The sequence below is a fragment of the Piliocolobus tephrosceles genome, chromosome 2, assembly GCF_002776525.5.
Source record: "Piliocolobus tephrosceles isolate RC106 chromosome 2, ASM277652v3, whole genome shotgun sequence".
NCBI lineage: Eukaryota > Metazoa > Chordata > Mammalia > Primates > Cercopithecidae > Piliocolobus > Piliocolobus tephrosceles.
In genome coordinates this window covers 94,063,948-94,079,149 of record NC_045435.1, presented here as the reverse complement: position 1 = coordinate 94,079,149, position 15,202 = coordinate 94,063,948, and the positions used below count along the sequence as shown (strand labels likewise).

Sequence of the window (15,202 nt, the reverse complement as noted above, 5' to 3'; positions counted from 1 at the left end):
AAAAATAATAATTTTTTTTAAAAAAGAGGATTTCCCATTAAAGTCTGGATTTCTAGTAATGCTGGACTTGCAGATCCACAGGGTAGCCATCAGCTGGAGTTGAATAGGAGCTGTCCCCTTTATGAGGCAGCTTGAGTTGTTTACCTAGAGCCTGGCACACATAGACACTGGGACGAGGCCATCAGACTAGCACTGGCTAGAAAGTGAGCAGGGGCTGATGTTTCAGTTTGGGTTTTCCCTAAAGCAGAGCCTGAGACAAGGCCTTGGGAGCAGGTAGTTTTATTTGGGAGATGATTTCAGGAAGCATGAGTAAGGCAGTAGGGAGATTAAGACGGGGAGGAAAAGCCACTAAAAGAGTGTTACTGAGGTCACTCCAGTAAGCAATAGGGGCTCAGTTCTGTGGGATCCTCTGAGAAGCATTTAGAATGTTCTAGAACTGTCTACCTGAGAGACACTGGTTGGGAGTTGCCTGCAGGGGAGCTAGCTCCCCTGTACTAACAAGCAGCATTTGTGGCCATGTGGGTCCCTAGATGTCAGAGAAGATAAGAAAGTGAAAAGGTGCAAAGCAGGCCCCCAAGGTTGGCTGCTGCCAGCACAAGGTGATGTGACCTTGCAGGAACCTTCTCTATTGGCTGCAGCACGTATCAGAGGCAGGCAGGGCAGGGCAGGATGGTGGGGCGGTCTGTGTTAGCACCAGAGGCTCCTCTGCTGGGCTCTGAGCAAGCCAGTGGGGCCTGGCAGTTAAGAGCAGCTTCCTGCGTGGGAGGGGAAGCAGCCTTGAAGACAAAGCCCAGCTCTCCTCCAGTGGAAAGGGGGTTTGTGACCTGCTATGTTCCCCTCCCTTTGTCTTTTGTAATGATGTTTAGTCTGCAGGCAGAGGACTGAATCAGGGCAAATCAGAAGCCTCTGAGAACAGCCAAGCTGCTTTAGCCACAGCCTGCCCTTCACTCCAGAGGGCCCCTCCCTGGGGAGACACCTTGGTGAAACTGATGCAGGCCAGCAAGCTATCTGGACTCCAGCCCATCTCCAGCTATTTGCTTCAGAGGCAGCCTGAAGCACAAGCATTTGCCATCCCTCTTGAAGGACCCAGGAATCAACAGCACTGTGAAAGTTGATTTAAAAACAAAAACCCAACCAAACACCAAACTTGAATAGTCTGTGAGCAGATTCAGTTAACCACTTTCCCTTCTCAGAGGACCTCCTGCTTCAAGAGTTGAGCCTCTAGCCGGGCGCGGTGGCTCAAGCCTGTAATCCCAGCACTTTGGGAGGCTGAGACGGGCGGATCACGAGGTCAGGAGATCGAGACCATCCTGGCTAACACGGTGAGACCCCGTCTCTACTAAAAATACAAAAAACTAGCCGGGCGAGGTGGCGGGCGCCTGTAGTCCCAGCTACTCGGGAGGCTGAGGCAGGAGAATGGCGTAAACCCGGGAGGCGGAGCTTGCAGTGAGCTGAGATCCGGCCACTGCACTCCAGCCTGGGCGACAGAGCAAGACTCCGTCTCAAAAAAAAAAAAAAAAAAAAAAAAAAAAGAGTTGAGCCTCTACTCAGCCTGTCTGAGCCCATCTCTAACCTGTGGGGTCCAACTGATCTCCCAACAGCCCACACGAGGTCTCAGCCTGTTCTCTTTTGGGTTTCCAAGCTTACCTCTTAGGAGTTGCAAGAGTGGTGATTTCTGCCGTTATCACTCTCATGAGGTGAGGATATGACAGCTAAAACAAAGAGATCAGATAATTTGAGATCAAGTTGTATTCCACAAAATGTTAAGCTATTTTTCCACTTCCTCATGAGGCCTCTTGACATCTCAGTTTGACCTCTCGGGACTCCTGGTAATGATAAGGCTAGAGAGGAAGTGATCAGTGCTATCTCATGTGCCCCTAAACCTTTGCAATACACCTCTGTTACTGAAGGTGATCTGAGTATATTTTTTTTTCTTTTTCTTTTCTTTTCCTTTTTTTTTTTTTTTTGAGAAGGAGCTTCGCTGTGTCTCCCAGGCTAGAGTGCAGTGGCGTGATCTCGACTCACTGCAACCTCCACCTCCCAGTTTCAAGCGATTCTCCTGTCTCAGCCTCCTGAGTAGCTGGGACTACGGCTACGTGCCACCACACCTGGCTAATTTTTGTGTTTTTGTAGAGACGGGGTTGCCAGGCTGGTGTTGAACTCCTGACCTCAAGTGATCCATGCGCCTTAGTCTCTCAAAGTGCTGCAATTACAGGTGTTAACCACCGTGCCTGGTTGGCCAGGTATACTTCTTACACTGGGTACATACTGTCTTCATTTTATCATTATTCTCTTATACATATAATGTTTTGAATCTATTCCATTTGAATAAAGCAATTTTACGAAGTTTGTTAATCTGTCATCTGTGTTCCCAGTGAAAGTCCCACAGATCCTACTGGAATCTGGATGTTCTGTTGAGTCACTAGGACTTTCTCCTTCCTTCTTAAATCCAAGGGGAGGTGGTTTTCATTTCTGTTGTGTTTAGGTAATTCGACAAATATTTATTGATTGACTACTATGTAAAAAGAACACCATGGTGAGGAAGCCAGACAATGCCCCTGCTCTCATGGAACCTTTATTCTTGCTGGGAGGGAGGCAGACAATGAAGTATAAATAAGGACAGCTTCACATAGTAATAAGTGCTTTGCAGAGCTGAACACAGTGGCTCATGCCTGTAATTCAGGCACTTTGGGAGGCTGTGGTGGGTGGATTGCTTGACCCAGGAGTTTGAGACCAGCCTGGGCAACATAGAGAGACTCTATCTCTACAAAAGAATTTTAAAAAGAATTAGCCTAGTGTGGTGGTGGGGACCAGCAGTCCCACCTAGTTAAGAGGCTGAGGCAGGAGTTCAAGGCTGCAGTGAGCTATGATTGCACCACTACACTCCAGCCTGAGAAACAGAGTGAGAGCCTATGTCCAAAAATTAATTAATTAATTAATTAATTATTTTATTTTCCCGAGACTGGGTCTCACTGTCGCCCAGGCTGGAGTGTAGTGGCATGATCTTGGCTCACTGCAACCTCTGCCTCCCGGGTTCAAGCAATTCTCCCACCTCAGCCTCCCAAGTAGTGGGGACTACAGGTATGCGCCTCCACACCTGGCTAATTTTCGTATTTTTAGTAGAGACGAGGTTTCACCATATTGGCCAGGCTGGTCTTGAACTCCTGACCTCAAGTGATCCACCTGCCTTGGCCTCCCAAAGTGCTGCAATTATAGGCTTAAGCCACCACACCTAGCCTATAAATATATATATATATATATTTTTATTATTAATAGAAGTGCTGGCCAGGTGCAGTGGCTCATGTCTGTAATCCCAGCACTTTGGGAGGCCGAGGCAGGCGGATCACGAGGTCAGGAGATCGAGACCATCCTGGCTAAAACGGTGAAACCCGGTTTCTACTAAAAATACAAAAAATTAGCCAGGCATGGCAGCGTGCGCCTGTAGTCCCAGGTACTTGGGAGGCTGAGGCAGGAGAATGGCGTGAACCTGGGACCGGAGCTTTCAGTGAGCCGAGATCGCGCCATTGCACTCCAGCCTGGGCGATAGAGCGAGGCTCTATCTCAAAAAAAAAAAAAAAAAAAAAAATTAGAGGTGCTTTAAAGAGAATTGTAACAGGATGACACGTTGAGGAGTGTTTGTGTGACTACTTTAAATTACAGAGTAAGGGATGACCTGAGGAGGTAACACTGCGGCTGAGACATGAACAACAAGGAACCTGACACATGACCATCAACGGAACTAGCCATGCAGGCAGAGGCAAGAGCTAAGCAAATATCCTTCATTACAACTGTTTTTTTTCTCTCTCTCTCGAGTCCATTTATAGAGTAATATTCACCTATGTGGTCATCGATTCAATTATAACGTGAATCCTCATTTGACCAGGCCCTGAGCTTGGCTCTACTGTGAGGAAATTAAGGAGGGAGGGCACTGGGCCCTACTATAAGGGAGCTCCTAAGACTGGCAAGATAAAAAAAGACTCACACCCTGGCACAGACAGGGCACCATGCAAGCCCAGAAATCCCTGAACAATCATCCAGACATGGAGGCTGCAGGAATTCCACATGGAAATTATCAAGTGCTTCCTGTAGGTCAGAAAACGTCTGCGTTTCTCCATTCCTAAGCACTCCCTTGTTTGCAAACAACAAAATGACTTGCCAGTTGTGGCAGAAGCTATCAGCATTTCACTTTCATTTATTGAACTTTTTTTTTTTTTTTTTTTTTTTGAGACAGAGTCTTGCTCTGTCGCCCAGGCTGGAGTGCAGTGGCCGGATCTCAGCTCACTGCAAACTCCGCCTCCCGGGTTCACGCCATTCTCTTGCCTCAGCCTCCGGAGTAGCTGGGACTACAGGCGCCCGCCACCTCGCCCGGCTAGTTTTTTGTATTTTTAGTAGAGACGGGGTTTCACCGTGTTAGCCAGGATGGTCTCGATCTCCTGACCTTGTGATCCGCCCGTCTCGGCCTCCCAAAGTGCTGGGATTACAGGCTTGAGCCACCGCGCCCGGCCATTTATTGAACTTTAACTCAACTGAACTTTATTCCTCTAACTGTGCTCCAGCTGAATCCCAGCTGTCCATATTGCATCCCTATTCCTGAGGATATTTTCCTAAAACTGGAAGTCTGCTTTGCCCACGTGTAGCAGGCCAGAAGAACCTAATGATTATCACCCCTGGGAGCATCTCTCAACCAGGGACTCTCAAGAGATATCCTCAGGTGGGATAATCCTGACATGTTTCTTCTGTATGTGTTCCCAGAGTTCCCTAGCAGGATTACGTTCCAATCAGCAACTGTGGTAGCTGGTTAATAGCACACCTGCATTGGTTATCATCCTTTTTTTCACCTCCTCACTCTCTGAATGTAGTTTCTTAGGATCGCTTCCTGTCTTAGTCCCTTTGCACACTGTAATAAAATACTGTAAGCTGGGTGGCTTATAAACAACAGAACTTTATTTCTTATAGCTGTGAAGGTTGGGAAGTCCACAATCAGGGCCCCAGCAAATTTGGTGTCCTTGGGAGCCCATTTCCTGGTTCACAGACAGCCATCTTTTCGTTGTAACCCCATGGGGCAGATGGGGTGAGGGGGCTTCTTCTGGGTGTCTCATTTATTTGTTGTTTTTGAGACAAAGCCTCCTTCGGTCGCCCAGGCTGGAGCACAGTGGTGCGATCCCAGCTCACTGTAATCTCAAACTCCTGGGCTGAAGTGATCCTCCCCTCTTAGCCTCCCAAGTAGCTGGGACTACAGGTGTGTGCCACCACACCTGTCTAATTTTTTAAATTTTTGTAGAGATGAGGGCTCACTTTGCTGCCCAGGCTGGTCTCGAACTCCTGGCTTCAAGTTATCCTTGGTCCTTGGCCTCCCAAAGTGCTAGGGTTAAAGGCGTGAACTGCCAGGCTTAGCCCCTGGGTCTCTTTTATAAGGGCACTAATCTCAGACGGACTGGCTCAGCCAATATGGCTTTCACCAGCATCATGGCATTTGAAAAATGTTTACCCAAACCCAATCTGCTTGGCAAAGGTGATTTCCAGAAAAACAGTAAGAGCCAAGGATTCAAAGCAGAATTTAAGGGATGAAATCAACAAACAAATAGGGTCACTATTAAATGAGTAAGGACCCTATTTCACAAGAAGTGGTTATTGCAGTGGTTTTATCATATGAATTTGATGAGATCCAAGTTCTCTCATTGTGGGAGTTCAGTCAGGCTGGTGGGAAAAAAATTAAAGATAGTTATAACAAATAGACCCAAACCTTCTTGGAAGGCCAGGGGAATTTGCATAAGCTGCAGTAATAGATCTGGCTGAAGGTAGCCTAATCCTTACCTTGAGTAAATAACTTAGAGTAGGTACAAAAGAATGTAAAGGAATTTATCTAAATAAATTTTACTCATGTGGTGCCAAAACTACCTTTAATCATTCGTGGGCAAGATGGCCCTCTGGGGGAGAGGGAAAGTATTTGCAAGCAAATCCCAGATGTCATGTGTTTTCATTCCTATATACATCAGTATGCATCTCTGAAAAACCAAGGATGGCTGGGCGCGGTGGCTCACACCTGTAATCCCAGAACTTTGGGAGGCCAAGGCGGGCGGATCACGAGGTCAGGAGATCAAGACCATCCTGGCCAACATGGTGAAACCTTGTCTCTACTGAAATACAAAAAATTAGCCCGGCATGGTGGTGCACGCCTGTAGTCCCAGCTACTTTGGAGGCTGAGGCAGGGGAATTGCTTTAACCCAGGAGGCGGAGGTTGCAAAGTATGCTGAGATCGTGCCCTTGCACTCCAGCCTGGTGACAGAGCGAGACTCCATCTCCAAAAAAAAAAAAAAAAAAACAAGGACAAGAGGACAAAGACATTTCTCTTTTTTATTTTTACATTTTAGAGATAGGGTCTAAATCTGTCGTCCAGGCTGGCGTGCAGTGGTGGAGATAGGGTCTAAATCTGTCGTCCAGGCTGGTGTGCAGTGGTACAATTACAGCTCAATGAAGGCTTCAACTCCTGGCTCAAGCAATTTTCTCATCTCAGCCTCCTGAGAAGTTGAGAATAAAGGTGTGTGCCACCATGCCCAGCTAGTGTTTAAATTTTTTGCAGAGACAGGGTCTCACTATGTTGCTGGTCTCTAACTCCTGGGCTCAAGTGATCCTCTGCTTTGGCCTCCCAAATTGCTGGCATTACTGGTGAGAACCACCACACCACATATTCTTACATAATCAAAATTTCATTATCACATCTAACAAAATTAAATATACTTCTTTGGTCTCATCTAACATCTAGACCATAATCAAATTTCCCATTTGTCTCAAAATGTCTTCCACAGTTGTCTGGAGATTTGGGATTACTAATTCAATGTCTTCAGTGATTATTGGTTTATGCAGGACTTCTATTTCTTTTGAGTCAATTTTGATCATTTCTATTTTCTAGGAAGTTATTTTGTCTGTTTCCCCACTAACATTCTTGATTGTTTTCCAGAGTCCTAGCCCCTGGAGTTCCAATTGCTGGCGTTATCACACTCTAAAAGGCTAAACACCCAGAATCATTACCTGAAAATTCGTACTACCACTCGTTCTCCTTCATGGTAAATCATAGATAAATTAAGTCTGAGTTTGTAAACTCTTTGGATACCAACTTTCTACCACTCTTGGAAGAGATGGGGGAGGTGTCAGTCCCTTTGGTTGATACTAGCCCTAGGCCTGCCTTGTCCCAGTAGTTTCTTCACCTTAAGCACAGACCAAATTGCATACTTTATCTTCGAATCATCTAAAATACAATTTCAAATCACAGGACAGAATAAAATAATCTTTGAGAGAGGCAGGACCTTAGAAAGGAGATATTTTATCTCATTTATTTTAGAGGTGAAGAAAGTAAACTTCTGAGAGACCAAAGTGATTTGTCTCAGGTCACATAACCAGTGGCAGAAAGATGAGAATTATTGGAATGTCAAGATAAGAACGAATTTCAGGATTAAAGTTCTTTAAGTACATCCCAAATTAAATGTCTCGTTCCTGAGCTCTAAAACCTACTTACATTGAAGCCTGCTGTCCTGAACACAGTCATTACAAAGCTGGGCAGTGCTCTCCATCCTTTCCTTTCATGAATCCATGTTTGAAAGTTAGCTTTATCAAACTATTTCATCTCCAGAGAGGCATGTACATTTCATACTGTTCAAACCTTAACTGTCAGCAAATCAGATCCAAGACCGCTAGCTTCTTAATTCAGCCTAGAGACTGCTCCTCTAATAGACACACTGGACTCTCAGGGAGGTAGGATGGGCAAGCTCTAACAAACCATAGCACTTCTGTGATGGTGTGAAGTACCAAAGGTTTGACTGCACTTTAAAAAGGTGACATAGGTGGCGGGGCACGGTGACTCACCCCTGTAATACCAGCACTTTGGGAGGCCAACGCGGGCAGACCACAAGGTCAGGAGATCGAGACCAGCCTGGCCAACATAGTGAAACCCTGTCTCTACTAAAAATACAAAAAAATTAGCTAGGCGTGGTGGCGCGTGCCTGTAGTCCCAGCTACCCTGCAGGCTGACGCAGGAGAATTGCTTGATCTCAGGAGGTTGAGGTTGCAGTGAGCCAAGATCGCGCCACTGCACTCCAACCTGGGTGACAGAGTGAGACTTTGTCTCAAAAAAAAAAAAAGATGACATAGGTGCAGAAACAGATCGGAAATGATCTAAGTCAAGCTTGTCCAGCCTGCCGTCCATGGGCCACATGTGGCCCAGGACAACTTTGGGTGCAGCCCAACACAAATTCATAAATTTTCAAAAAATATTATGAGATTTTGTTGCGATTTTAAGCTCATTGGCTATCTTTAGTGTTAGTGTATTTTATGTGTGGCTGAAGACAATTCTTCCAATGTGGCCCAGGTAAACCAAAAGATTGGACACCCAATCTAAGTGAGCCCAATTTCCAAACTTACTATAAAACTACAGTAATTAAAAGTGTGCCACTTCACATCCATTAGGATGGCAATAAAGAAAACCAAAAAATAACAAGTGTTGGTGACGATGTGGAAAAACTGGAACCTTTGTGCATTGCTGATGGAAACGTAAAATACTGCAGCTATGGAAAATAGTATGGTAATTCCTGGACAAATCTTAAATTGAATTAGTTTATGATCCAGTGATTCTATTTCTGGGCATATACAAAAAATAATTGAAAGCAGGTTTCAAAAAGGTATTTGTACACGCACGCTCATAATAGCACTATTTACAATAGCCAAAAGCTAGAAGCAATCTAAATATCCACTGACACATGAATGGATAGACAAAATATGATATATACATGCAATGGAATATTATTCAGCCTCAAAAAAGGAAGTTCTGACATGCTACAACATGGATGAAATGGAAGACATGCTAAGTGAAATCACCCAGTCACAAAAGAATTTTTTTTTTTTTTTTTTTTTTTGAGACAGTTTCGCTGTTGTTGCCCAGGCTGGAGTGCAGTGGCGCGATCCCGGCTCACTGCAATCTCCGCCTTCCGGGTTCAAGCGATTCTTCTGCCTCAGCCTCCTGAGTAGCTGGGATTACAGGTGCCCGCCACCACGTCCTGCTAATTTTTTGTATTTTTAGTAGAGATGGGGTTTCATCATGTTGGCCAGGCTGGTCTCAAACTCCTGACCTCAGGTGATCCACTCGCCTCGGCCTCCCAGAGTGCAGGGATTACAGGAGTGAGCCACCGCGCGGAGCCTAAAAGAACAAATATTGTATGATTCTACTCAAGTATGAGTAGGCAAATACTAGAGTAGACAAATTTACAGAGAGAAAGTAGAAAGGTGGCTGCCAGGAACTTGGGAAAAGAGGGAAATGGGGAGTTACTGTTTAATGGATACAGAGTTTCAGTTTTGCAAGATGGAAAATGTTCTGTGGATGGATGGTCGGTACTGAGGGCTGCACAACCGTGTGAAATACAATTAATGCCAGTGAACTGTACACTTAAAAATGGTTAAAATGCCAACTTTAATGTAATGTATATTTTATAGTTAAAAAACTTAAAACGATAGTGTGGTACTGATACACAGATCATTGGAACAAAAATCCAGAAATAGACCCACACATATATGGTCACAAGGCTAAGGTAATTCAATGTATAAGAGTCTTTTTAACAAATGGTAATGGAACGACTGTATATCCCGATAGGAAAATATGACACTTGACAACATAAGCAAAAATTAATGCTATTAGATCATAGACTTACACGTAAAAGACTATGTAAAACATATATGAGAACACAGAATATCGTCACGAACTTGAGGTAGGCAGAGATTTCCTAACACAGAAAAAGCACAAACCATAAAACATAAAACTGACCAATTGACTTCACCAGAATTAAAAACCTCTTTGCCAAAAACATACTCAAAACAAGGAAACGACAGGCCCAGATTGGGAGAAAGACTTCGCAATCATTTATGTAACAAAAGATTTTTATTCAGAACATACATATATCTATCTAACAAAACATTTGTATCCAGAGCTGTTAAACACGAAGAACCAGATTTAAAAACGCGCAGAAGACTGGAACTGAAACTTCAGAAAAGATGCAGACTGGCCAGTAAGCACAGAACAGAAACGGTGCCAGTGACGCTGGTGCCAAAGCGGGAAGGAACACATTCCTCAGCCTAAAAGACCTAACAGTAGGACACGGACATAACCACCCCCGGCCAACAAGAACAAGAGTGACACGACGTCTTGGCTAACGAAAACTCAAAGCCTCAATTCACTCAGTTCCTTCACAGCGCCCAGAAGCAGGGAAGTCTCGCGGTATCCGAAAATACCGCAGAAGCTCACAGCCGGACGAGACGGAGGGCGCAGGCGCAGCCACGGCTTCCACATTGGGCGACTCACTTCAAAGCCGGGGGCAAACAGGGAGCGCGCAGGTATAGGAGCGTTGGCTGGAGGTTCCTCGAGAGCTCCCCAGACACGCCCCCGTGCGTGCGCCCCCGCTGCCACCACCTTCGGTTGACCACCCCCATCTAGACTGTACTCTCGCGGTATTTGTTCCGACTCTCGCGGTATTTAGCGTGGCATTGGGAGGCCGGGCCCGGGGGAGGAGGTGGCGTTCCGTTAGCGGCTTTGGGGTCTGGCTGCAAGTGGTAGTGCTTTCTCCTCTGCTCTCTGGGACCCGCTCAGGCTGGAGGCCAGCCAGGTGAAGAGCTCGCCCGCATGCGTACGCGCTGCGTGGGAGCCGCGAGGCCTGGGGCGGGAGGGGGCCTAGTCTTCGCTTCCTGCGCTGTTGCGACGGGCTGGTGTGAGGCACCGTGGCGCGGACTTCGTCTCAGCCCCGCCCTCGCCCCTGCCCTCGCCCCACCCTCGCCCCTGCCCTGACCGCTTTCCTCCCCCTCTCTCCCAGCTCTTGACGCCACCTCGGTCGCGATGGGGGCGCAGGACCGGCCGCAGTGCCACTTCGACATCGAGATCAACCGGGAGCCGGGTGAGCTGGAGACTGGGGAGCGCTGCTGGGGCCGAGGCCTGCCTTGGCGAAGGGGAGGGGTCTACCCTCAGCGACCCTCCCCCCGTCCTTTTTGGGAGCGGGTAGGAGGCGCAGTCAACTTTCCATTTTCTCTTGAGAGAAAATCAGTGGGAGAGGAAGGTGGCCTGGGCACACCCCAAACTCGCAGTCCGGGCCTCTTCCTCCCAAACCCCACACCGCCCCCTGCATCTCCGGACTGAGTCCTCGTAGCCAGCCTGGCGCCAAGAAAAGGAGGTGCAGTTCTTTGAGAGACTTTTTCTCTCCCAGTGTCTCCGTGGGGCAGACACTCCTGATCCGATTTCCGGTTATCTTGCTTGGTGCTATGAAGTTTCAACTAGTAGGAAATGTGTGTTTCCTAATCACGATACATCACTACTTTAATGTTAACGCTACCTCTATTTTTCCTTAAGAATCTTTAGCTAGAATTTCGTGGTTCCTGGGAAAATGGCTTAATGAACGTCTTTTGTGATAAACCAGAGCGTTCTGTATCAGCAGAATTGCAGCATGCATGCACTTAGCATTACTGTTTTGTCTTTTGGGAATCCAGCCATTTGTTAAAGTGTATTTTTTTGAAAATGAAAGATTTCCTTCTAAAGCATAGTTACTTCATTTTAAGTACCAGAGCGTGCAGGGTTTCAAACTGTTTTCTTAGGTTTTTTTGTTATCTGTGACAGAAGTTTTAATTGGAGGCATATATATATACTGTCTGTGCAACATCTTGTTCTGCATATTCTTATGAGAGCCTGCTACTGTTCTAGGGTCTGGAGATAGAGCAGCGCATAAAACTAAGGCCACTCTTCCTTTTATGGTTTATATTCTATTGGGGGGAAGACAGACAACTAGGAAAAAAACAATGACTTGTAGTTGGGATACTATTTTAATAAGTTGGTCAGACAAGGCCATTTTGAGAAGATGACATTTAAGCAGCTATCCGAAAGAGATGAAGTGAGCCATGTTTTTTTTTTTTTTTTTTTTTTTTTGAGACAGAGTCTCTGTCGCCCAGGCTGGAGTGCAGTGGCCGGATCTCAGCTCACTGCAAGCTCCGCCTCCCGGGTTCACTCCATTCTCCTGCTTCAGCCTCTCGAGTGGCTGGGACTACAGGCGCCCGCCACCTCGCCCGGCTAGTTTTTTGTATTGTTTAGTAGAGACGGGGTTTCACCGTGTTAGCCAGGATGGTCTCGATCTGCTGACCTCGTGATCCGCCCGACTCGGCCTCCCAAAGTGCTGGGATTACAGGCTTGAGCCACCGCGCCCGGCCATGAGCCATGTTTAAGAAGAGCATTCGTGGTAGAGGGAAACAGCACAGCCCTGAGGTGAGAAGTAGTATACAGTCAGGCGCCAAATGACATTTCTCTCTCTTAACAGTGGTCTTATATAGAATACCTTTTTTTGTGTGACTTTTTAATGTTTACCTATGTTTACATACACAAATACTTCATTGTGTTAAAGTTGCCTACGGTATTCAGTGGAGTAACATCCTGGACAGGTTTGTAGCCTAGGATCAAATAGACCACATATAGCTTAGGTGTGTAGTAGGCCGTACTATCTAGGTGTGTTTAAGTACATTCCATGATGTTCACACAATGATGAAATTGCCTAATTACACATTTCTCAGAATCCATCCTGGTTATTAAACAACAGAGGACTGTACTTGCATGTTTGAGGGACAGCAAGGTACCTAGTGTGGCTGGAGTAGAAGAGGGAAGAGAATAGTAGGAAATGGCCTGTAGGACTGACTCAGTGAGGTAGGAAGATATTAAAGGGTTTTGAGCAAAGGAATGAGATAATCCTAGAAATTTGGTTGCCTTCTCTCTCTCTTTTTAATGTTTTTAGCCTTGATTGATCTTTGTTTTTAAGTAAGAGTTACTAGAAAGCCTTGATGGACTTTAATCTTTATTCTGTAGTGAATCCATGCTTCAGATAACAGGGTTATTTTTTGTTAAGAATTAAAAATAGGCCAGGCTTGGTGACTCACGCCTATAATCCCAACACTTTGGGAGGCAGACGCGGGTGGATCATTTTGAGCTCAGGAGTTCGAGATCAGCCTGGCCAACATGGTGAACCCCATCTCTACAAAAAATACAAAAATTCGCTGGGCGTGGTGGCTCTCTTAGTTTTTGCCTGTAGTCCCAGCTACTTGGGAGGCTGAGGTTGGAGGATTGCTTGAGCTTGGTAAGCGGAGGTTGCAGTGAGTAGAGATTATACCACCGCATGTCAGCCTGGTTGATGGAGCGAGACCCTGTCTCAAAAAAAAAAAGAAAAGAAAAATAGTAGATTGCTGAAAGATAAAAGTACAGTGGCACTCATACCAGTAATCCCAGTACTTGGGGAGGCTCAGGCAGGAGGATTGCTTGAAGCCAGGAGCTTGAGACCAGCCTGGGCAATATAGCAAGACCTTGTCTCTACAAAAATAATTATTTTTAGTTAGCCAGGCATGGTGGTGCTCACCTATACTTGGAAGTGTGAGGTGGAAGGATGGCTTGAGCTCAGGAATGTAAGGCTGCCATGAGCTATGATTGCACCACTGCACTCCAGCTTGGTCAACAGAGCAAGATCCTGTTTCTAAGAAAAAATTCACAAAGAGAAATTTAAAAAGCTTAAGAAAAGTACAAGTAAAAATTTCTGTAGTTATGTTAAGTACTCCTTTCCTAGTAAATGTTGAGGTCCTAACTTTGCGCATAACCTGTGTTGTGAAAAATCTCCAGAAAATGTTTGACAAATGTTCAGTGAACCTCAGTCCTCAACGTCCAAGGTAATTAATTGTGATAGATGGGTAGATGTGATTAGCACTCTTAAGAATGGTGAATCATATAAAACAAGGAATGCAGTGCTTACATTGTTCTAGGTTTTATCATTTAATAGTTGGCAATTTCATATGGTTCAGTCTCATAAAATACTAGCACTTGTTGAGTATATTAACTAAATAGTGGGTTTTACCCAACTTTTTTTTTTTTTTCTTTTTTGAAAAAACTTCGTCTCACTTTTTCACCCAGGCTGGAGTGCAGGGGCGCCATCTTGACTCAGTGCAACGTCCACCTCCCAGGTTCAAGCATTTCTCCTGCCGCAGCCTCCCCAGTAGCTGGGATTACAGCATGTGCCACCACCCCCGGCTAATTTTTGTATTTTTAGTAGAGATGGGGTTTCACCATGTTGGTCAGGCTGGTCCGAACTCCTGACCTCAAGTGATCCGCCCACCTCGGCCTCCCGAAGTGCTGGTATTACAGGCATGAACTACTGCACCCAGCCGATTTTACACAACTTTTAAGGATCACTTCACTTGTATGAAGTATCGTATCCTGTTTTGTAGGATTTAACCATTAATACATATGTCAGTATGTATGTACTCAAGTAATACTCTTGACTACTTGTATAGTTAATAATTCACTTGATATAAATACAAAACAGTATATTTGACTTACTTTGATAAGGAAAGATCACTTTAAGATCACTTTAAGAGTGGCCACACTGTCCACATTAATGAGAGATGAAGAAGTATTGATAAAAATTCAGTTGAATACAGCACATTGTCTTTTCATTTACTGTCCATAGAAATGTGCACATTTTATAGCAAATAAGTCAACTATTGAATTATAAAGCCACTGATTAAACGCAGGTATGTATTTTAAAAGTCTTTAAATTGTGTATGAGTTTTTCTCTGAATCTATTAAGATGGTTTTTGAAATGATTCCAGGATTGTTCCTTATAAGTTTGTTTAGTCATTTAAGATTTTGATTTAATAGATGTAAGAATATTTACATCGTCTTTTTTTTTTTTTTTTTTTTGGTCTAAAGTGTTGGTAGTTTGTGGGCTTTTTAAAATTTGTTTCTTTGTGTTTGTTTGTTTTTGAGACGGGGTCTCACTCTGTCGCCTAGGCTGGAGTGCAGTGATGCAATCTTGGCTCACTGCAACCTCCACCTCCCGAGTTCAAATGATTCTGCTGCCTCAGCCTCCTGAGTAGCTGAGATTATAGGCACCTGCCATCACACCTGGCAAATTTTTGTATTTTTTAGTAGAGATGGGGTTTTGCCGTGTTGGCCAGGCTGGTCTCAAACCCCTGACCTCAGGTGATCTGCCCGCCTTGGCCTCCCAAAGTGCTAGAATTACAGGTGTGAGCCACCACACCCAGCCTGTGGTTTTTATTAATAAGAAATTGGTGCATTTTATCTAAGTTGTCAAGTTTATGTGCTTAGAGTTGTTTGCCACAGCCTCTTAATATCTGTGGAGTCTGTAGTGAT

At 45.2% G+C, this 15,202-nt stretch overlaps 1 protein-coding gene across 7 annotated transcripts in view; it reads left to right on the top strand.

Annotated features, from left to right (window-relative positions):
* The first annotated feature begins 10,344 nt into the window (after nt 1–10,344).
* The window catches only part of NKTR (natural killer cell triggering receptor), a 50,686-nt gene continuing 45,828 nt past the window's right edge, over nt 10,345–15,202 (top strand). For 3 of the 7 annotated variants that reach the window (XM_023231492.1, XM_023231491.1, XM_023231488.1), the window contains exons 1-2: nt 10,519–10,643; nt 10,848–10,928. In XM_023231492.1, the coding sequence (XP_023087260.1) occupies nt 10,871–10,928 (58 nt within the window). In that variant the 5' untranslated portion in view covers nt 10,519–10,643; nt 10,848–10,870. Of the gene's footprint in view, nt 10,375–10,428; nt 10,489–10,518; nt 10,644–10,847; nt 10,929–15,202 lie in introns of those variants that run through there. The other 4 variants (XM_023231490.3, XM_023231489.2, XM_023231493.1 and 1 more) reach the window with 4 other exon arrangements.